Source organism: Mustelus asterias, chromosome 26, assembly GCF_964213995.1.
Source record: "Mustelus asterias chromosome 26, sMusAst1.hap1.1, whole genome shotgun sequence".
Classification (NCBI taxonomy): domain Eukaryota; kingdom Metazoa; phylum Chordata; class Chondrichthyes; order Carcharhiniformes; family Triakidae; genus Mustelus; species Mustelus asterias.
Window position 1 is genome coordinate 42068637 of NC_135826.1, and position 23487 is coordinate 42092123.

Sequence of the window (23487 nt, forward strand, 5' to 3'; positions counted from 1 at the left end):
TATAGTGAGAGACAGTAGAATACAGTGAGAGACACTGAGATACAGTGAGAGACACTGGGTTATAGTTAGAGGCAACACTGTGTTACAGTGAGAGACACTGGGTTACAGTGATAGATACTGGGATACAGTGATAGACACTGGGTTACAGTGAGGGACACTGGGTTACAGTGAGGGGCACTGGGTTACAGTGAGAGACACTGAGATACAGGGTGAGACACTGGGATACAGTGAGAGACAGTGGGAAACAGTGAGATACACTGATTTTTGTGTAAGATTGCAAGAACCTGATGCATATGGATTTGCCAATTGTATTGTTGTTGGTTTGACATGTGTCCCTCTGCACCTTCCCATGGTCAACTGCCCCATGCTTTTTTTGCAGCATTTGTTTGGAAATTACAGGAATCAGATTTTTTTTAAGGAAAATACTGATTATTATGTTCAGAGTTTATTCCACATTCACCTCAGGAAGAATTACAAAATAGATTTTTTTCTCATAGAAAGCTGGTGACAGTGCAAAGTGTTTTTTGGTCTTGTAATCCGATCCTTGCACCGATCCTAAAAGAAAAACAAAGTACATTTAAGTCATAGACTCATACAGAAGGAGGCCATTTGACCCATAATATCTGTTCTGGCCCTTTGTAAGAGCTATCCCACTGCCCCCTGCTCTTCCCTCATTGTCCGGATTCTCCTTTTCCTTTTCACCTCTTTGCCAAATTTCCTGTTGAGCATTGGGATTGAATCTATTTCCACCGTCTTTCCAATCAGGGCATCCCATAATGGTAGAATACGCAGGACCTATGACAGCAAACTTCTCACGCTTTTTTCCCTTCAGGGGAGTGGTGGAAGGATTCACGTGCTGATTATCAGCCTGTTGAATGGGGACATGTAGGCCCTGTCCATGGCCAACATGAACCTGGAACTTCTAGTTTGGAGGTAGGGTCTCCCACTGTACCATCATAGCACAGACTGAACAAGTAGAACAACCTCCAAATATGATTAGGATCTAGCATTAGGAACAGCGGATGGCCTGCATTTAATGACTCAAGGTTTCTTTATAGATATCCAGCAAACCTATCTAATCTACACATGACCAAAACAAAGAATACAAGGGGCTCACTCTTCATTGGCTCACTGGGTTTGTGTGTTAGCCAGTGTGGTCAGAATGATATTAGCCCTACAAAACTAATCTGCACCAAAAGGGTTAAAGGGCAGATTGCACAGACTTGAAGAAAGTTCTGAAGAAGAGTCATACACACTAGAAACATTAACTGTTCCTCTCTTCACAGATGCTCCCAGACCCGCCGGGTTTATCCAGCATTTTCTGTTTTATTTCAGATCTCCAGCATCCGCAATATTTTTTTAAAAGTTTATTTATTAGTTTCACAAGTAAGGCTTACATTAATGAAGTTACTGTGAAACTTCCCGAGTCGCCACCCTCCAGCGCCTGTTCGGGTAAATGCACTTAATCTATTTTGCTTTTAAAAATCCATAGAATCCCGACAGTGCAGGAAGAGGTCATTCGGCCCATCGAGTCTGCACTGACTCTCTGAAAGAGTATCCCAACCAGGCCCACCCCTGCTCAATTCCCTTAACCCTGTGTCTTTAGCACGGCCAATCCATCTAACCTGCACATCTTTGGACACTAAGGGGCATTTTAGCACGGGCCAATCCACCTAACCTGCGCATCTTTGGACATTAAAGGGCAATTTAGCATAGCCGATCTACCTAACCTGTGCATCTTTGGACACTAAGGGGCAATTTAGCATGGTTAATCCACCCAACCTGCACATCTTTGGACTGTGGGAAGAAACCGGAGCACCCGGAGGAAACCCACGCAGACACGGGGAGAATGTGCAATTTGTGTATGTTGCACAGCAGTAGCTCACTATGGCTTCTTCAGCAGCATCATCCAAACCCGTGACTTCCACCATCCACAAAGAAAGAGGCAGAAGGCACATGGGAACTCTCTCTAAGAGAGGGACACTAGCCTGACTTGGAAATATATTGCCATTCCTTCACTGTCGCTGGGTCAAAATCCAGACACTTATCCAGGCAAATGGTGAGTATTCCATCACACTCCTGAATTGTGCCTTGTGGACAGGCTTTGGGGATTCAGGAGGTGAATTACTCACTGCAGAATTCCCAGCTTCTGACTGCTCGGGTGATCTGTATTCAGAGTGCATAGATCCTTTAAGATCACAAAGTCTCACACTATCTGAGAAGCAGAGAGAGATTGATTGCAACAATGCTGAGATTAATCTAAATAATTACAGAAAATCCCTGAGGTAATTCACATTCTCATTGAGGGAAATCAGTTGGTCATTCAGAGTCTAATTGCTGTAAACTCTGCGGTCAATCAGAGTTTAATTGCTGCGTGGTTAGGAAAAGTTTGCAGATCTGCAGGAACTTTTACACTTCAGGCTCCAGCTCAGGAAAAGGGTTTAACATCAATATGGCACCCGAAGTGTGATTGAGATGGACACTCAAAATTCTCCCACTGTTATCATTTGACTGGACAATTGATGGTTGGACTTACCTCTAACTGTACAGTAATTGGAGAGACACGGCAGAGAGAGCAATCAAGACAATGTAGGACCCGTGTGCAATGTTCGCTTGGCCATTCGACTGTTGGGTTCGACATGCATCTCTGCAGGAAAGAAAATTATTTTTGACACATTTGGCAAGGTTTGAGCAGATAATTTAACTCCGTTTGTGACGGTCGGAAGAAAATGCAATTCTAAATGTAAAGGATCTGGAGCGAGATTAGGGGAAACCCTTTCCCTTGGATGGCTGTGACTGTCACCAGAAACAGTTGATTTGATCCAAAGTAATTGGCAGGATATCTGATGACAAACAGGACTAGGGATTTATTCAACCAGTGGCAGCACAACGAAATATCTCATGACAGTCCGGTCAGTGGCGTAGCTAGAGGGGGAGCAGGGGGAGCGACCGCTCCCCCTGAGCACATTCTTCAAAAGTGGCGTCTTTTCAACGGGGTGTTCCTCACGAACCCCTCAGATCTCTTCCCGAGATCTGAAGTCCTCAAGCCTGCCTCCATTTCCCAGTTGCTGATCTGGAGAGCTGTTAGCCGGAGGGCATGGCCGACTGGGCGCGAGGAGGGGCGGTTGGAGTTTGGGAGGCGAGGCGCTCGTGCAGCCGCGGCGGGGCTGGCGCGCACGTGAGAGGATGGCGGCGGCTTCGGAGTTGGGCGAGTGGAGCTGGAGGAGGGTCAATGGAGGAAGGGGAATGGAGGAAGGGGAATGGAGGGCTCACCTCCCTGGGCGGGGGAAGGGTCGGGGAGGGTCAGTGCCCAGTCTGCTTTATCCGTCCACTTTAAATGAGTTGCTGCAGGAATGGCCGGGACGTTGCAGGGAGTCCGGTCCGCTGGCAGGATGTTTGGATGCGGCCGAGACCTCTCGGTGTGTGCCCGGGTCGCACTGTCTGTATTGGAATCGCCTCTGCCGGTAGTGGGCTCTACCAGCTTTGACATGTCCAGCGCCAGTGGTGATTAATCCCGAGAGAGCTGCCAAGTGTAAACCCTTTAACTCCAAGCAAGGGAGGGAACACCGCAGCCTGCCACAAGATTTGTTTTTATTCCAGACTTGCCCTTTGGTCCAGCTTCCAAAAAGTAAATACACTTTTTAATAGTTATTAACTCTATCGAAACTTTATTACTGAACACCGAAATTATTTGGTATGCGTCATGGCGCCTTTTTTATGTGCTCGCTCCCCCTAACTTCAGAACCTGGCTATGCCCCTGAGTCCAGTCTAATTGTACACCGGGATAAAATCTCAGTGCACAGAAGGAGGCCATTCAGCCCATTGTGCCTGTGCTAGCTCAATCAGTCCGACTCCCCTGCTCTTTCTACATAGCTCTGCAAATATTTCCCCTTCAAATCTTTATCCAATTCCCTTTTTAAAGTTACTATTGAATCTTTCAGGAAGGCTGCTCTCTCTGCCTCTCTGTCTTTCTCAAAATGTTGCTGTTCCACTCAGATGATTTGTCCATTCTGCACAAACGCAACTCTTTCAGTAAAGGAGTTCAATCGAAATTCTCTTTTATCTTCCCTCTCCGACATTTAAACTATTCCGTCTCACACGATCATTCGACTGTTTCAGTATTCTACCCCCTTCCACACACCTTAAACTTGCTCATTCAAAACTCTGCTATCCTCGTCCTAACTTACACTGACTCCGGTTCATCCATTACCCCTGTGCTCACTGACCTACACTATAACACCATAAGACATAAGAGCAGAATTAGGCCATTCGGTCCATCGAGTCTGCTCCGCCATTCAATCATGGCTGATATGGTTCTCATCCCCATTCTCCTGCCTTCTCCCCGTAACCCCTGATCCCCTTATTGATCAAGAACCTATCTATCTCTGTCTTAAAGACACTCAATGACCCGGCCTCCACAGCCTTCTATGGCAAAGAGTTCCACAGATTCAACACCTCCTGGCTGAAGAAATTCCTCCTCATCTCAGTTGTAAAGGAGCGTCCCTTCACCCTGAGGTTGTGCCCTTGAGTTCAAGTCTCTCCCACTAGTGGAAGCATCCTCTCCATGTCCACTCTATCCAGGCCTCTAAGTATCCCGTAAGTTTCAATTAGATCCCTCCTCATCCTTCTAAACTCCATCGAGTATACCCATCCCACCAGTGCCTTGTTTTCCAATCGTTCTGACTTTGTAACCTCCTCCAGCCCTCCAAGATCTCTACACTCCTCCACTTCTCCTGGCCGTGCCATTGGCAGCTGTGCTTTCAGCTTCCTGGTATTTGTTGGGACATTTGAGTGTCTCCCAGAATAATCGTTCACTGTTTATCAGGACAAGTGTGTAATTAGCAAACGTTTCTGTTATAATACTGCTAACATGTGATCCCAAGACTATCACATGCATATGTTTAGTTTTATCTTTGTGTTAACCTGAGGGACAGTTAAGTCTTGCTAAGACAGTTAACATTAAGAAAGAATTCTAGCATGAGAAATAGGACTCTTAAAATAGAGGGAGTGGGTAATATGCCTGATAAATTAAACAGAAATAACAGTGCAGCAAGCAGAGACAGCTTTGTTCCCACAGGAATGAAGAAACCTGAACAGGAATGTGATAAGGGATAAGGGAGGACTGGTGTCCTCATTCGAGACAGAATGGGGAGTGTCTCTAGCCCGAGCCACTGAACCATCAAGGATACAATGCGTATCTCCAGTCTGAAAGAAAGCTCTTTGCATTCCTTGCACTGATAGCAACTTCAGCAAGAGGAAAACATGTGTTGTTGCAGATTATTAGACTGAAAACTGAGCAAAGTCAGGCCCCCATGGAGGTACCATCTCGAAAATTGGATGATAAGGCGATGGCTGCAAGTTAATGAATGGCCGAGTGAAATTTAGGGTTTGGATTATAGAGGGCGGGGGGGAGGGGGTGGAGGGATGGTTCTAAATGGACATTTGGGGGAAAAGACTCCAAGAGCCACTCAGAGGAAAAGCCACAGAGTTGAATGTGGGTGGAAGGGGGGGAGGGTTAAGACACTTGTCACTGTGACTTTCACCCAAGATACACAAGGCCAACACACCCGGCCGTCCCATCGTATCAGGCCATGGGATCCTGTGCGAGAACCTCTCCGGCTATGTCGAGGGCATCCTGAAACCCAGTGTACAAAGAACCCCCAGCTTTTGTCGCGACACTACGGACTTCTTACAGAAACTCAGCACACATGGAGCAGTTGAACCAGGAGCACTCCTCGTCACAATGGATGTCTCGGCACTCTACACCAGCATCCCCCATGACGATGGCATTGATGCAACTGTCTCAGTACTCAACACCAACAACTGCCAATCTCCAGATGCAATTTTACAACTCATCCGCTTCATCCTGGACCACAATGTCTTCACCTTCAACAACCAGTTCTTCATCCAGACACACGGAACAGCCATGGGGACCAAATTCGCATCTCAATATGCCAACATCTTCATGCACAGGTTCGAACAAGACCTCTTCACCGCACAGGACCTTCAACCGATGCTATACACTAGATACATCGATGACATTTTCTTCCTTTGGACTCATGGTGAACAATCACTGAAACAGCTATATGATGACATCATCAAGTTCCATCCCACCATCAGACTCACCATAGACTACTCTCCGGAATTGGTTGCATTCTTGGACATACGCACCTCCATCAAGGATGGTCACCTCAGCACCTCACTGTACCACAAGCCCACGGATAACCTCATGATGCTCCACTCCTCCAGCTTCCACCCTAAACACGTTAAAGAAGCCATCCCCTACGGACAAGCCCTCCGTATACACAGGATCTGCTCAGATGAGGAGGATCACAACAGACACCTCCAGACGCTGAAAGATGCCCTCATAAGAACATGATATGGCGCTCGACTCATTGATCGACAGTTCTGACGCGCCACAGCAAAAAACCGCACTGACCTCCTCAGAAGACAAACATGGGACACGGCGGACAGAGTATCCTTCGTTGTCCAGTACTTCCCCGGAGCGGAGAAGCTATGACATCTTCTCCGGAGCATTCAACATGTCATTGATGAAGATGAACATCTCACCAAGGCCATCCCCACACCCCCACTTCTTGCCTTCAAACAACCGCATAACCTCAAACAGACCATTGTCCGCAGCAAACTACCCAGCCTTCAGGAGAACAGTGACCATGACACCACACAACCCTGCCACAGCAACCTCTGCAAGACATGCCGGATCATCGACACGGATGCCATCATCTCACGTGAGAACACCATCCACCAGGTACATACTCTTGCAACGCGGCCAACGTTGTCTACCTGATACGCTGCAGGAAAGGATGTCCCGAGGCATGGTACATTGGGGAGACCATGCAGACATTACAACAACGGATGAATGAACACCGCTCGACAATCACCAGGCAGGCGTGTTCTGTTCCTGTTGGGGAGCACTTCAGCAGTCACGGGCATTCAGCCTCTGATCTTCGGGTAAGTGTCCTCCAAGGCGGCCTTCACGACAACGCAGAGTCGCTGAACAGAAACCGATAGCCAAGTTCTGCACACATGAGGACGGCCTCAACTGGGATCTTGGGTTCATGTCACACTATCTGTAATCCCCGCAACTTGCCTGGGCTTGCAAAATCTCACTTACTGTCCTGGCTGGAGACAGTACACATCTCTTTAACCTGTGCTTAACCCTCTCTCCACTCACATTGTCTGTAACTTTAAGACTTGATTACCTGTAAAGACTCGCATTCCAACCATTATTTTGTAAATTGAGTTTGTGTCTTTATATGCCCTGTTTGTGAACAGAACTCCCACTCATCTGATGAAGGGGCAGCGCTCCGAAAGCTTGTGGCTTGTGCTACCAAATAAACCTGTTGGACTTTAACCTGGTGTTGTTAGACTTTTTACTGTACTTTCACCCAAGGCCAGGGGGTAACATAACATTTACACATTGAAAACAAATGCTCAGACACTGTGACATATCCCGACACTTGTGCTGAATACAGTTTGTCGATTGTAAAAGACAACATCAATTAACCGGCTAGCAGAGTTCACAAAAAGAATATTTACCAGCCCTAAGCTCTGGAATTCCCTCCCTCAGCCGCTTCACCTCTCAAAACTCTTTCCTCTCCTTTATAAAAACTGTCCGCTTTCACTAAGCTTTGATCAGCCCTCCCAACAGCTATTTTGAGGCTTCGGTGCGAAATGATATTTGATAATGTCCCAGTGAAGACCCTGGGGGTGATTCCCTGCATTAACGCTGCAAAATGTAACTTTCTGTTGCTGTTACTCACCTGTCCTGTTGACACCATTTTAAGTCTTCCTTTGTCCTTTTCAGCTGATTATTGGTTTTGGCCATATTTGTTTCGCATTGGTCAGATTGCTCCTGCCACTTCTGTACCTCACCTAATCAACAAAAAACATTCCCATTCAGAAAGATGAGAAGAAAGAAGCAGTGTAAAGAAACTGCTGTCGATTACACTTGGACAGGGAATCAGATCCAAAGCAGGCAATGAATGGACTCTGAAGGTGCTACGTGAAATCAGTTTGTCTGGCCCATTTCAACTCTTGGTAGCTTTGATCACATCATATATGACAGCTCTTAAAGTGTCACATTCTCTCAGGCTGCTGATCAGGCTGGCATGTACACAGATTACAATTCTGGACTGGTGCAACGGGAAGCACACTTAACATTGAGGGGATTGAAGCATTTTTACAGGACAGTGTAGAGGGAGCTTTACTCTGTATCTAACCCCGTGCTGTATCTGTCCTGGGAGTGTTTGATGGGGGACAGTGTAGAGGGAGATTTACTGTGTATCTAACCCCGTGCTGTACCTGTCCTGGGAGTGTTTGATGGGGGACAGTGTAGAGGGAGCTTTACTCTGTATCTAACCCCGTGCTGTACCTGTCCTGGGAGTGTTTGATGGGGACAGTGTAGAGGGAGCTTTACTCTGTATCTAACCCCGTGCTGTACCTGTCCTGGGAGTGTTTGATGGGGACAGTGTAGACTCTGTATCTAACCCCGTGCTGTACCTGTCCTGGGAGTGTTTGATGGGGACAGTGTAGAGGGAGCTTTACTCTGTATTGTTGAAGTGGAAACTTTTCTGCTTCTGACTGTGGAAGAGAGACTCAACAAACTTATACTGACAACACAACAAGTCTTTATTAATTAACAAAATTACTGCATGCAGTAGTGGCACAGACTTAAAGTCAGAGAGCAGTTGGTACACCTGCTAGTTCCTTCCTAAGTCTGCCCCTTTCATCAGAAATCAGTCCAATATTTATACAAAAACTTTATCAATTTTCACCACCAGAGCTTAGTCAGGAATTCACTTAACAATATAAACATAGACAGCGTCATAAATTGTGGTACATTAAGGTACACTTAGTTAATCCCTTCGGACCCTGTGTAACATTGTTCACACCATTATCTTGTCCTTTGATGCTGCAGAAAGAGTATGTGACTCTTTTCATCCCTGGCCCTATCCAGATTGATTCATCCAGCCCGAGGTATCAGGGGGCACTTTTATCAATATTTGCGGGGGTTAGGCATAGCTAGATCTCCTCGGGTCTTACTCTTTCCTTAAGTTAAGTGGAGTCAGATTTATCAGATTCCACAGGGGTCAAGCTTCTTGGAAGATCTAACTGAGGTCAAGCTTCTCCCAGGCTTCTTGGAGACGGTATCATCAGGTCTAACAGGGGTCTGGCTTTCTGAACTAATTACCTTAGTTTTTTTCACAATGTACCATCTTAGTTGACTATTTTTCCCATCATGCTCTGTTTCATCTAGTTGATCATTCGTCTCCTTATACTACTGCAGAATTAATACAATTCTACATTCCCTCCTTTTGTCATATCATGACAACTAGTTAAATGGGTATATCAGTAACACGATTAATAATGTATTTACACAAGCAACCAAGCAATCCTATCCCTAATAGAAGTAGGAATAGGAGCAGGAAGACCTTAAAAATCCAATCAAACAATCCGTGATTTAGCCATCCCAACCAACCTGGTGGATCATAATCATGAAATTCACTGCCAATCTCTTGGATTTGATCAGCGTGGTTCTTGATATGATCGGACAGGCGAGTAATATTTTCGGAGGAATCTGGGATATAAGTACAGCACTCCTGACCCACAATGGTACACGTCCCTCCCTGCGAAGCCAACAGGTAATCCAAAGCCAGTCGATTCTGTAATGCCATGTTTCGGACAGCCGCCAGCTCGGCCGAGACCCCAGCCAGTGCCTGTCCAGTTGCCCTGGCTGCTGATGCTGTTTCGTTTGCCAGTTGTTCCAATGCTGAGGCCATATGGATTAGTTCATTGGCTGCCTTGCCTGTGCCGTATAATGGAAAGGCTATCATAAAGAATCATTCGGTTCCACTAATGGTCCGTTTGACTCGAGAGGGGTAACGCTGCAGGGAGGGTAGGTGGTGCATGTAGGGTACGACATATCCCAGGTAACAGGACCCTATCCAATTGGTAGGAAGCCATGAATATGCTTTAGTGCCACAGATAAAATAGGTTCCATTATAGGCCGTAAATTTATCAGCCAATGTCATCCAGGGTATTTTTTTTTTTTACTTGCTGACTTAGTCTGCAGTAGTATAAGGAGACGAATGTATTAATTCTGCAGTAGTATAAGGAGACGAATGATCAACTAGATGAAACATTATAGGCTTGAGAATGCCAGCAAAGGAAAGCAAACAGGAGCATGGCCATTGGTGAATCTGGGAGGTCAAGAAATTCAGCAAGTTCTAACTGGCTGGGTTTAGAAAGTTTATTGAGTGGCGATCCCGGGACGCGGACATTTCCTGAGTTCCAAAGTTTCCAAATTAAAGAAGAAACTTTCGGAAGATTGAAAGAACTCACGTTTCAGTAGCTTCATTGACCTCAGCATCTTCCGAATCGCTTTGCAATAAATACTATTTAAAGTTTAACTGCACACAAACAGCAATGAGGTAAGGGTTGGATAATCTGCATAATTGATAAACATTGGCCGGTTCACCTGAGACAACACCTGCCTCTTGCCCAAGATAGTGTCATGACATCCTTTATGTTGACCAAAGAGCAGACAGGACATCGCGCTAATGTCTCATTCAAAAGACCGCACCTCCAACACTGCAGCACCTCCAACAGCAGCACTGCACTGGGACTGTCAGCTTTCACTGTCTGCTCACACCATTGGACTGGGACTTCAATCCCATGACTTTCTTCCTCAGAGATGTGGATTCTATCCACTGAGCGACGACTAACATCACTGAGCATGTACATGTCCTAGAATCCCTACATTCAGAAAGAAGCCATTCATAGAATCATAGAATCCCTACAGTGCAGAAGGAGGCCATTCGGCCCATCGAGTCTGGACCGACCACAATCCCACCCAGGCCCTACCCCCACATATTTTTTACCCGCTAATCCCTCTAACCTACGCATCTCAGGACTCTAAGGGGCAATTTTTTTCAACCTGGCCAATCAACCTAACCCGCACATCTTTGGACTGTGGGAGGAAACCGGAGCACCCGGAGGAAACCCACGCAGACACGAGGAGAATGTGCAAACTCCACACAGACAGTGACCCGAGCCGGGAATCGAACCCAGGTCCCTGGAGCTGTGAAGCAGCAGTGCTAACCACTGTGCCATTGTGTAGCTCCAGTGGAGTCGGTGACTAGCAATGGGGAGTGTGAATGAGATACGGGGAGGCAGTGAGGAGCTAATGCTCCAACAGGAGACTTCATTATTCCTGTAAACATGCGTCACAGAGATTGTCTTTCCTAATCATTTTCCAGCAAATTACCTCAGGCAGAATCTCACCCACCCCACTCCCGTCAGCAACACAATTCTGAAATATTGAAGGAGTCTAACCCTCCAGAAGTTCTTGTTTGATGCTGAAATTCCTGTTGATCTGTTCGAGCTCCTTCACCCTGTTCTCCAGTTCCAGAATATTCTCAACCTGACGAGCCTGGAACAAAAACATACAAATGTCATGTTAGATACATAATGGATTAGGTACGGGGTAAAGCTCCCTCTACCCCGCTCTGCTTCAGACAGGTAGCATCAAATTCATCTCCACCGGAAAGAGCAGACAGGCCTTGGCTTAACATTCCATTCAGAAAGAGAGCACTTCAGACAGTGCAGCACTCCCTCAGTACTGACCCTCTGACAGTGAGGCACTCCCTCAGCACTGACCCTCTGACAGTGCGGCACTCCCTCAGTACTGACCCTCTGACAGTGCAGCACTCCCTCAGTACTGACCCTCTGACAGTGCAGCACTCCCTCAGTACTGACCCTCTGACAGTGCGGCGCTCCCTCAGCACTGACCCTCTGACAGTGCGGCATTCTCTCAGTACTTTTTAAAATTCATTCATGGGTCATGGGCATCGCTGGCTGGCCAGCATTTATTGCCCTTGAGAAGGTGGTGGTGAGCTGCCTTCTTGAATCGCTGCAGTCCACGTGCTGTGGGTTGACCCACAATGCCGTTAGGGAGGGAATTCCAGGATTTTGACCCAGCGACTGCAAAGGAACGGCGATATATTTCCAAGTCAGGATGGTGGGTGGCTTGGAGGGGAACTTGCAGGTGGTGGTGTTCCCATGTATCTGCTGCCCTTGTCCTTCTAGATGGAAGTGGTCGTGGGTTTGGAAAGTGCTGTCTAAGGATCTTTGGTGAATTGCTACAGTGCATCTTGTAGATAGTACACACTGCTGCTACTGAGCGTCGGTGGTGGAGGGATTGAATGTTTCCGCACCAATTCACCAGATTCTCTATCTCATTCCTGTACTCTGTCTCATTATTGTTTGAGATCCGACCCACTACGGTGGTGTCGTCAGCAGTGTTCCAGTCATAGCTAGGGTGTCGAGAAAGATCAACTTAATGCGAGGTAGGTCCATTCAAAAGTCTGACAGCAGCAGGGAAGAAGCTGTTCTTGAGTCGTTTGGTATGTGACCTCAGACTTTTGTATCTTTTTCCCGACGGAAGAAGATGAAAGAGAGAATGTCCGGGGTGCGTGGGGTCCTTAATTATGCTGGCTGCTTTTCCAAGGCAGCGGGAAGTGTAGACAGTGTCAATGGATGGGAGGCTGGTTTGCGTGATGGATTGGGCTGCGTTCACGACCTTTTGTAGTTCCTTGTGGTCTTGGGCAGAGCAGGAGCCATACCAAGCTGTGATACAACCAGAAAGAATGCTTTCTATGGTGCATCTGTAAAAGTTGGTGAGAGTCGTAGCTGACATGCCAAATTTCCTTAGTCTTCTAAGAAAGTAGAGGCATTTGTGGGCTTTCTTAACTATAGTGTTGGCATGGGTAGACCAGGACAGGTTGTTGGTGATCTGGACACCTAAAAACTTGAAGCTCTCGACCCTTTCTACTTCGTCCCCATTGATGTAGACAGGGCATGTTCTCCTTTACGCTTCCTGAAGTCAATGACAATCTCCTTCATTTTGTTGACATTGAGGGAGAGATTATTGTTGCCGCGCCATTCACCAGATTCTCTATCTCATTCCTGTACTCTGTCTTGTCGTTTTTTGAGATCCGACCCACTATGGTGGTGTCATCAGCAAACTTGAAAATCGAATTGGAGGGGAATTTAGCCACACAGTCATAGGTGTATAAGGAGTATAGTAGGGGGCTGAGAACACAGCCTTGTGGGGCACTGGTGTTGAGGATGATCGTGGAGGAGGTATTGTTGCCTATCCTTACTGATTGTGGTCTGTGAGTTAGGAAGTTGAGGATCCAGTCGCAAAGGGTGGTGCCGATGTCCATGCTATGGAGTTTGGAGATGGGTTTCGTGGGAATAATAGTGTTGAAATCATAGAAATCATAGAAACCCTACAGTGCAGAAGGAGGCCATTCGACCCATCGAGTCTGCACCGACCACAATCCCACCCAGGCCCTACCCCCACATATTTTACCCGCTAATCCCTCTAACCTACTCATCCCAGGACTCTAAGGGGCAATTTTTTTAACCTGGCCAATCAACCTAACCCGCACATCTTTGGACTGTGGGAGGAAACCGGAGCACCCGGAGGAAGCCCACGCAGACACGAGGAGAATGTGCAAACTCCACACAGACAGTGACCCGAGCCGGGAATTGAACCCGGGACCCTGGAGCTGTGAAGCAGCAGTGCTAACCACTGTGCTACCGTGCCGCCCTGAAGCTGAGCTATAGTCAATAAATAGGAGTCTGACACAAGCGTCCTTGTTATCTCGGTGTTCCAGGATTGATGTGGTGCCAATCAAGTGGGCTGCTTTGTTCTGGATGGTGCTGAGCTCCTTGAGTGTTGTTGGAGCTGCACCCATCCAGGCAAGTGGGGAGTGTTCCAACACACTCCTGACTTGTGCCTTATAGATGGTGGAAAGGCTTTGGGGAGTCAGGAGGTGAGTTACTCACTACAGTATTCCTACTCTCTGACCTGCTCTTGCAGCAACTGTGTTTATGTGGTGAGTCCAATTGAGTTTCTGGTCAATGGTAACCCCAAGGATGTTGATAGCGGGGGATTCAGTGACGGTAACACCATTGAATGTCAAGGGGCGGTGGTTAGAGTGTCTCTAATTGGTGTTGGTCATTGCCTGGCATTTGTATGGCACGAATGTTGTTTGCCACTTGTCAGCCCAAGCCTGGATATTGTCCAAATCTTGCTGCATTTAAACATGGACTGCTTCAGTATCTGAGGAGTCACTGAATGGTGAACATTGTGCAATCATCAGCGAACATCCCCACTTCTGACCTTATGATGGAGGGAAGGTCATTAATGAAGCAGCTGAAGATTGTTGGGCCTAGGACACTACCCTGAGGGACCCCTGCAGAGATGTCCTGGAGCTGCAATGACTGACCTTCCACAACCACAACCACTTTCCTATGTACCAGGTATGACTCCAACCAATGGAGAGTTTGCCCCCAGATACCCATTGATTTCAGTTTCGCTAGGGCTCCTTAATGCCACATTCAGTCGCATGCGGCCTTGATGTCAAGGGCTGCCACTCTCACCTCACTCCCTCAGTACTGACCCTCTGACAGTGCGGCACTCCCTCAGTACTGACCCTCTGACAGTGCAGCACTCCCTCAGTACTGACCCTCTGACAGTGCGGCACTCCCTCAGTACTGACCCTCTGACAGTGCGGCACTCTCTCAGTACTGACCCTGTGACAGTGCGGCACTCCCTCAGTACTGACCCTCTGACAGTGCGGCACTCCCCTAGTACTGACCCTCTGACAGTGCGGCACCGCCTCAGTACTGACCCTCTGACAGTGCGGCACTCCCTCAGTACTGACCCTGTGACAGTGCGGCATTCCCTCAGTACTGACCCTCTGACAGTGCGGCACTCCCTCAGCACTGACCCTCTGACAGTGCGGCACTCCCTCAGTACTGACCCTCTGACAGTGCGGCACTCCCTCAGTACTGACCCTCTGACACTGCGGCACTCCCTCAGTACTGACCCTCTGACAGTGCGGCACTCCCCCAGTACTGACCCTCTGACATTTCGGCATTCCCTCAGCACTGACCCTCTGACAGTGCGGCACTCCCTCAGCACTGACCCTCTGACAGTGCAGCGCTCCCTCAGTACTGACCCTCTGACAATGCGGCAGTCCCTCAGTACTGTCCCTCTGACAGTGCGGCACTCCCTCAGTACCGACCCTCTGACAGTGCAGCACTCCCTCAGTACTGATCCTCTGACAGTGCGACGCTCCCTCAGTACTGACCCTCCTACAGTGTGGCACTCCCTCAGTACTGACCCTCTGACATTTGGTACTGAATGAGTGCCGCACTGTTACAGGGTCAGTACTGAGGGAGTGCCGCACTGTCACAGGGTCAGCACTGAGGGAGTGCTGCACTGTCAGACGGTCAGTACTGAGGGAATGCTGCACTGTCAGAGGGTCAGTACTGAGGGAATGCTGCACTGTCAGAGGGTCAGTGCTGAGGGAGTGCCGCACTGTCAGAGGGTCAGTGCTGAGGGAGTGCCGCACTGTCAGAGGGTCAGTACTGAGGGAGTGCCGCACTGTCAGAGGGTCAGTACTGAGGGAATGCTGCACTGTCAGAGGGTCAGTACTGAGGGAATGCCGAAATGTCAGAGGGTCAGTACTGAGGGAGTGTTGCACTGTCAGAGGGTCAGTACTGAGGGAGTGCCGCACTGTCAGAGGGTCAGTACTGAGGGAGTGCCGCACTGTCAGAGGGTCAGTACTGAGGGAGTGCCGCACTGTCAGAGGGTCAGTACTGAGGGAGTGCCGCACTGTCAGAGGGATCAGTACTGAGGGAGTGCCGCACTGTCAGAGGGATCAGTACTGAGGGAGTGCCGCACTGTCAGAGGGTCAGTACTGAGGGAGTGCCGCACTGTCAGAGGGTCAGTACTGAGGGAGTGCCGCACTGTCAGAGGGATCAGTACTGAGGGAGTGCCGCACTGTCAGAGGGATGTTAAACTGAAACTGTCTGCTCCCTCAGATGAACATAAAATATCCTCTGGCACTATCTTGAGGAAAAGCAGGGCCTTTAACTCCATTGTTGTAACCAATGTGGCGACTAGGGGATTTTCACAGTAACTTCATTGCAGTGTTAATGTAAGCCCCCTTGTGCAACTAATCAATAAACTTAAAGTTAAATAATAACTCGTCTTCAACTCAAATCGCTAGAATCGATGATGTGCTCATAAATGTCACATTGTGATCTTGTTTTGCAAGCCATGGCTGCTGTGTTTTCTACGTTACAACAGTGGCTCTATTTCACAATGTATTTCACCAACTCGCAAACACTTTGGGGTGACCTGCGATGGTGAAAATTATTGTGGAAAAAAGTCCCTGTTTATTTTTCGATTGGGGTTGTTTAATTTGGGGGATTTTCTGCAAATGTGTGTCTAAGTTGGCAGACTTTCCAGCAGCGTAACCATCAAAATATCTCGCCCTTTCCAAGTTGCTACATTTCTGAATAAATATCTTCAAAGTTCAGCCAGTGTTTTCTCTCCTGACCAGCTTCACAGTAAGCGATTGAGGCCAGAACTGGCCCTGTGTGTGGGGGGAGTTTTAAAGTAAAGTTTATTTATTAGTCATAAGTAAACTTACATTAACACTGCAATGAAGTTCCTGTGAAATTCCCCTAGTCGCCACACTCCGGCGCCTGTTCGGGTCAATGCACCTAACCAGCATGTCTTTCAGACTGTGGGAGTAAACCGGAGCACCCGGAGGAAACCCACGCAGACACGGGGAGAACGTGCGGACTCCACACAGACAGTGACCCAAGCCGGGAATCGAACCCAGGTCCCTGGCGCTGTGAGGCAGCAGTGCTAACCACTGTGCCACCGTGTGGGGGGGGCAGCTGAGACGGTGCAGGGGGCAGGCGGTGGTTTCAGGAAGAATGGGATGGGCTCCCATCTGAATCCCCCCGCCGTCAGATCACCAAGGCTTAAATTAGGGGGCCCCTAAGGAAATGTTTTTGTTCGGAGGGAAATCTCTCTGTGCCCCTATATATGAATCATTAGCAGCTACATGCAGCTACAGCAAGCAATTAGAAAGTGCACAGGTCGTCACAATGCAAGACAGGATTTTCCCTGCGGGATTCTCAACGCCACAGCCCCGGACAAACCGGGATCCGAGCCACACTGCCTGGGAAACTCAATGTGATTTCCCCCAAAGAATGACCTGAGGGTAGGCTCACTGCCCACTAGGCGATGGCCCAGTGGTATTATTGCTGGACTATTAATCTAAAAACACAGCTAATGTTCTGGGGACTCGGGTTCGAATCCCGCCACAGCAGATGGTGGAATCTGAATTCAATTTTAAAAATCTGAAATTAAGAATCTACTGATGACCATGAAACCATTGTCGATTGTCGGAAAAACCCATCTGGTTCACTAATATGGAAGGCAAACAACACAAGGGCAGTTGTGGTTGACTCTTAACTGCCCTCTGAAGTGGCCTCGCAAGTCATTCAGTTCAAGGGCAACTAGGGAATGTCTGCCCGAAGGAGGCTGCCCCAGGCAGCACTGTGGTCCCTGCTGCTTCCGGGAACCTGGCTGGAAAATCCCAGTTGGCCTCCTTCAATAAGAGCAGTACGGTGGCACAGTGGTTAGCACTGCTGCCTCACAGCGCCAGGGACTCGGGTTTGATTCCCGGCTTGGGTCACCGTCTGTGTGGAGTCTGCACATTCTCCCCGTGTCTGCGTGGGTTTCCTCCGGGTGCTCCGGTTTCCTCCCACAGTCCGAAAGACGTGGTGGATTGGCCGTGCTAAATTGTCCCTTCGTGTCAGGAGGATTAGCAGGGTAAATACATGGGGGTTATGGGATAGGGCCTGGGTGGGATTGTTGTCAGTGTAGGCTTGATGGACTGAATGGCCTCCTTCTGCACTGTAGGGATTCTGTAAATATTGGCCTAATATGGCCGTTTAATTTTTAATCAGCGAAGCTACCTGCAGAGGAGGAGTCCAGCTCTGATCACGGCGGGGGGGGGGGGGCGGGTATTTTCTTCCCTCTGATTGGGCACCCCTTTTTACCGGCGTGTTTAGGCCCTGCCCCTCGATATGGCGGCGTCAATCACGCCCAGCCGGTTTGTTTGTGACAAAGAGCCCAAAGATGTGGAGAGTAACATGCCGGTTTACAGTCAGACCAGCTCGCTCTGAAACTGGAAAATCCTGCCCGAGGTCCACGCCCCAGTGCACGGTCTGTGTTCCGCCTGCTACGATTCCCGTGGCAGGCGGGACGGCAAAATTCCACAGTGAAACTTTGTGCAATTGTTTGGTAAGATTTCACCCACTGTACTGACAGTTCGAGTGTGAGTGCCTTGCAACGCAGGAAATTGCTCACAGCTACTCACATTTCTACCTTTGATGTTTTACGCATATTGTCAATAAACTGTAGAGAAGCAAAGAGTCTGCAGAATCAGCAGAGCATGGACACAGATAAATGTATCTGGCCTTTCAGACTCCTCTCCAATCACTTTGTTATCTCAGTTACCTTGTATAAAATTAACCCAATTCGCGATGGCAAAACGAGGTCCAAATGATCACAAATCACTTTTAGATTGTCAACACTTCTGTTTTATAGCAGAAATTCCTGCACAACTTACAAAACCCGTGTTTGAACTGATTTCCAACTGGTTAACTATACTAATCAGAGTTTAGAGATAGCACAGGGCACTCAGTAACTAACATGGACTCTCCGACCCATAGAAACATTTTTTTTCAATACGCTTTCCCCAGATTCTGTCTAATGATATTGAATGACTGTGTTGCCTTGGTCGTGTTGGAGATGTGTGTATAGTCAGCATTAACTGGGGAATGAACCTGGGACTTTCCATTTGTTGAATGGCAGTATTTTCAATCAAACAGTCTCCGTGGCGATTTAAATATGTGTCTTTCTATTCAACAAAGCCGTCGAGAGTGTGAAGGGGAGCTGCTGCTTTGAACTGCTGCAGGCTGTAATGTAGGTACAGCCACAGTGCTGTTAGAAAGTGAGTTCCAGGATTCTGACTCAGCAATAGAGATTCGAAAGTGAGCCTCTTGTCACAGAGCCTCCAACCTCTCACCCGCTTTCTTAACCACAATAATAGTGTGGTTGAGGGTCTGGTTAAGTCACTGATTAGTGGTAATCCCCTAGACTGTTGGTTTGTACAACAGGGTATCATCTTGTCATAGAATCCACAGCACAGAAGGCGACCATTTGGCCCATCGAGCCTGCACTGACAAAAATCCCACCCAGACCCTACCCTGTAACCTCACATACTTACCCTCCTAATTCCCCTGACACTAAGGGGAAATTTATCATGGCCAATCAAGCTAACCCGCACATCTTTGGACTGTGGGAGGAAACCGGAGCACCCGAAGGAAACCCACGCAGACACTGTGAGAACGTGCAAACTCCACACAGACAGTGACATGGGTCCCTGGCACTGTGAGGCAGCAGTGCTAGGCAACTTCGGAATGGGACTGGAATTATGGATTAATCCAGGCCAGGTAAGGACAGAGAGTCCCCCTTCCCACAGGGACATTAATGAACTGGTATGATAGTCTGGCAGTTGATTGGTTACTTTAGCTGATAAGCAGATTTTTTTTTTAATTTTCAGAAGCGCTTTTCTAAACGGAACTAAAAGTGCCAGATTGGGATATGAACTCACGGTCTCTGAATTACAAGTTGCACGTAACATAGCCATTAATTAATACAGCCCTGTACCACACAACTCCAAACAGAACGATAAAAAGATTTGACATTTTACGAAGGCTCTGGGTTTCGTTAAGAGTGACAAAACATTATGCTAAATGCTTGCAAATTCTCAAACATGTCAAAGCTTTCATTGGCTATATTTACTGCAATTAATAATGCTGTAATTCTTGATGACTTTACTACTCACCGACTGATTCTGACAGTTTCTTAATGAGGATTGTGCCTCCGCTAGTTTTGCCATGTACTTTTCCAGCAGTAAAGTTTTATTTGCTAGTTGGTTCTGGCACCCTTTTAGCTGCTTCATCGGTTCGGAGTTCAACAGAACGATCACCAAACACGTAGATATCACCGTAAACAAAACCAGCGGCAACAGGAGCCATTTCAAAAGACAGGAGCAGCGTCCTGAGAAAATCTTCAAGCTGCCCTTCAAGCTGTCCCAATTCATCTTCTATCTGTCTGTCGTACACTGGACTAAATCACCGGAGAGAACTCTTTCCTGGCAACTCTGCCTCTGCCCTTGTGTTGCGCTATTTCTATTCAGCATTTGATTGCGTCATTTGCATCATCAGATATCTTAACATTCCCTCCTCCTTCCTTCTATGCTCCTCCACTCACACACACACACATTCACACACACACTCTCACACACACACACTCTCACACACACACACATTCACACACACACACACTCTCACACACACACACTCTCACACACACACACACTCTCACACACACACACACTCACACACACACACTCTCACACACACACACTCTCACACACACACACTCTCACACACACTCTCACACATTCACACACACATTCACACTCACACACACACACACACATTCACACTCACACACATTCACACACACACTCCCTCACACGCACACACTCAGACACACACATACACACTCTCACACACACACACTCACACACACACACTGTCACACACACACACACTCTCACACACACAGTCACACACACACAGTCACACACACACACACATTCACACACTCTCACACGCACACACATTCACACACTCTCACACGCACACAGTCACACACACACACACTCTCACACACACACACTGTCACACACACACACTCTCACACACACACACTCTCACACACACACACTCTCACACACACACACTCTCACACACACACACTCTCACACGCACACACTCTCACACGCACACACTCTCACACGCACACACTCTCACACGCACACACTCTCTCACACACACTCTCTCACACACACTCTCTCACACACTCTCACATGCACACACACACACTGTCACACACACACACTCAGACACACACATACACACACACACACTCACTCAGACACACACATACACACTGACACAAACACACTTACACACACACTCTCACACATTCACACTCACACACACACACGCTCAGACACACACATACACAGACACTGTCACACACACACTCTCACACGCACACACACACACACACTCAGACACACACACACACACTGTCCCACACACACACTCTCACGCACACACTCTCACACGCACACGCTCAGACACACACACACACTGTCACACACTTACACACACACACTCTCACACATTCACACACACACTCTCTCTCACACACACACACACACTCTCTCTCACACACTCCCTCACACACACACACATTTCCTGGAAGTCACATGTTTGAAAATAACTCTGATTTTGACCTGAGGCCACCGCATTGTGATTTAATCTCTGGCTCAGTTTCAATTCAGCTTGTTGTGCTGTGAGTGTTGGCAGGTTCATACTCAAGGGTTTAAGAGTTTTCAGAGCAACAAAATAGCCTTTTTGATAGACCAATCGAACCTCCCCATCTACCGAATATCTTTAGCATCAGCCCCTCCCATATCCCTCAGCCACCTTCCTGGAACATTTGGTGCAATGATTGTGGTGCTTATCTCTTTAAGACAGCACAGCAGAAAAGGGTCGCCTGGCTTGAGGCACCAACAGGGGCTGAGAGTGGATGATCACCCCAGCGAGTGGAGTCCTCTCTCGGAAGGAATACACCTGGAAGCTCGCAAGAGCCACGCAATAAGCTGGAGAGGCTGCTCCAAGGCAAGCTAGCGCTGCAACCCCCTGTACATAGTTTCTCTTTCATTTAATTCTAACGAAGCTTGAAGTACCATTACATAAAGGTCCGACACTTAGAATGTTGCCATGATGTGGAGGTGCCGGCGTTGGACTGGGATGGGCACAACACCAGGTTAAAGTCCAACAGGTTTATTTGGTAGCACAAGCCACAAGCCTTCAGAGCGCTGCTCCTTCATCCGGCGAGTGGGAGTTCTGTTCACAAACAGGGCATATATAGACACAAACTCAATTTACAAAATAATGGTTGGAATGCGAATCTTCACGACACAGGACAATGCAGAATCGCTGAGCAGAAACTGATAGCCAAGTTCCGCACACATGAGGACGGCCTCAACCGGGATCTTGGGTTCATGTCACACTATCTGTAACCCCCACGACTTGCCTGGGCTTGCAAAATCTCATTAACTGTCCTTGCTGGAGACAACACACACCTCTTTAACCTGTGTTTAACCCTCTCTCATTGAGGGTTAAAGGTACATTGTCTGTACCTTTAAGACTTGATTACCTGTAAAGACTCGCATTCCAACCATTATCTTGTAAATTGAGTTTGTGTCTTTATATGCCCTGTTTGTGAACAGAACTCCCACTCACCTGGTGAAGGAGCAGCGCTCCGAAAGCTTGTAGCTTGTGCTACCAAATAAACCTGTTGGACTTTAACCTGGTGTGGTGAGACTTCTTAATGTACATAGAATGTTAACATGGGACTGAGTACCATATTGCCCTCACAGTGATGTAAGAGAACACATGATCTGTATCCAGGGCTCAGTTTAATGTTGGACAGAGCAGTGTGTGCAGGCAAGTACATGTGGCACAGTGGTTAGCACAGCTGCCTCACAGCGCCAGGGACCCAGGTTCAATTCCTGGCTTGGGTGACTGAGTGGAGTTTGCACGTTCTCCCCATGTCTGCGTGGGTTTCCTCCACGTGCTCCGGTTTCCTCCCACACTCCAAAGATGTGCAGGTTACGTGCATTGGCTATGCTAAATTGCTCCTTAGTGTCCCAAGATGTGTAGGTTAGGGGGGTTAGTGGGGTAAATATGTGGGGTTACATGGATAGGGCCTAGACAAGATGTTCTGTCGGAGAGTCAGTGCAGACTCGATGGGCTGAATGATCTCTTTCTGCACTGTCGGGATTCTATGAGACAGTTCCTAGCCTGAACCCCTTACCGTATCAATGTGCACAGTTCTTGTAGTTACTAAATATACAATTAACCTACTTAAAATGACAAAGACTTCATTAAGACTGACCAAATGGTATCCAACACCTTACAACACATCCCAAATACCGCAATCCCACCTTTTCTCCATAATCCTTCAATCCCACCTCCCACTTTCTCTCCATATCCCTCGGGTTTATGTATAAATGCTGGGAATTGGTACAACAGTTTCTTTTTACTCATTAATGAAAACTAACTTAAACACCGTGCCTGACCAGCTGCGAATCATAGGTTCCATTAGTTGTGATATGACTGGGCCATATTTTTAATCCTGTTTATGATATACCCTGGCTAAAGATGCTTCAAGGGTAACTTGATGGTGAAGAGAGATCCAGCAGAAACCAGGCGGGTCGCTGTCTGAGAGACAAACGATAACCGCCTCAGCCCAATCCCTCAGGCTCTGATGAACCAAAATAATTGTTCCCACTGGTGGAAGGATCGAGAACGAGAGGACACAGATTTAAGGTAATTGGCAAAAGAAAGATTGGAGACGAGGAGAACCTT

At 47.8% G+C, this 23487-nt stretch overlaps 1 protein-coding gene across 1 annotated transcript; it reads right to left on the reverse strand.

Annotated features, from left to right (window-relative positions):
* Positions 1-429: 429 nt before the first annotated feature.
* Positions 430-21302, reverse strand: LOC144479636 (uncharacterized). The gene is made up of 5 exons (XM_078198602.1): positions 19818-21302; positions 11359-11455; positions 7785-7896; positions 2537-2647; positions 430-555 (listed from the first exon to the last, which is right to left on the reverse strand). The coding sequence occupies exons 1-4, from the start codon at positions 20073-20075 to the stop codon at positions 2539-2541; spliced, it is 576 nt and encodes a 191-aa protein (XP_078054728.1). The 5' UTR covers positions 20076-21302; the 3' UTR covers positions 430-555; positions 2537-2538.
* Positions 21303-23487: the final 2185 nt, after the last annotated feature.

Bases quoted from the DNA above. Each gene is read 5' to 3' on its own strand.
- LOC144479636 (XM_078198602.1), bottom strand. From the start codon at position 20,075: ATGAATTGGGACAGCTTGAAGGGCAGCTTGAAGATTTTCTCAGGACGC. The intron at 7,897-11,358 runs GTTAGACTCCTT...TTTGTTGATTAG, and splicing joins CAAACAAGAACTTCTGGAGG to GTGAGGTACAGAAGTGGCAG. The intron at 2,648-7,784 runs GTGAGTAACAGC...TCTTTCCTGCAG, and splicing joins AAATGGTGTCAACAGGACAG to AGATGCATGTCGAACCCAAC.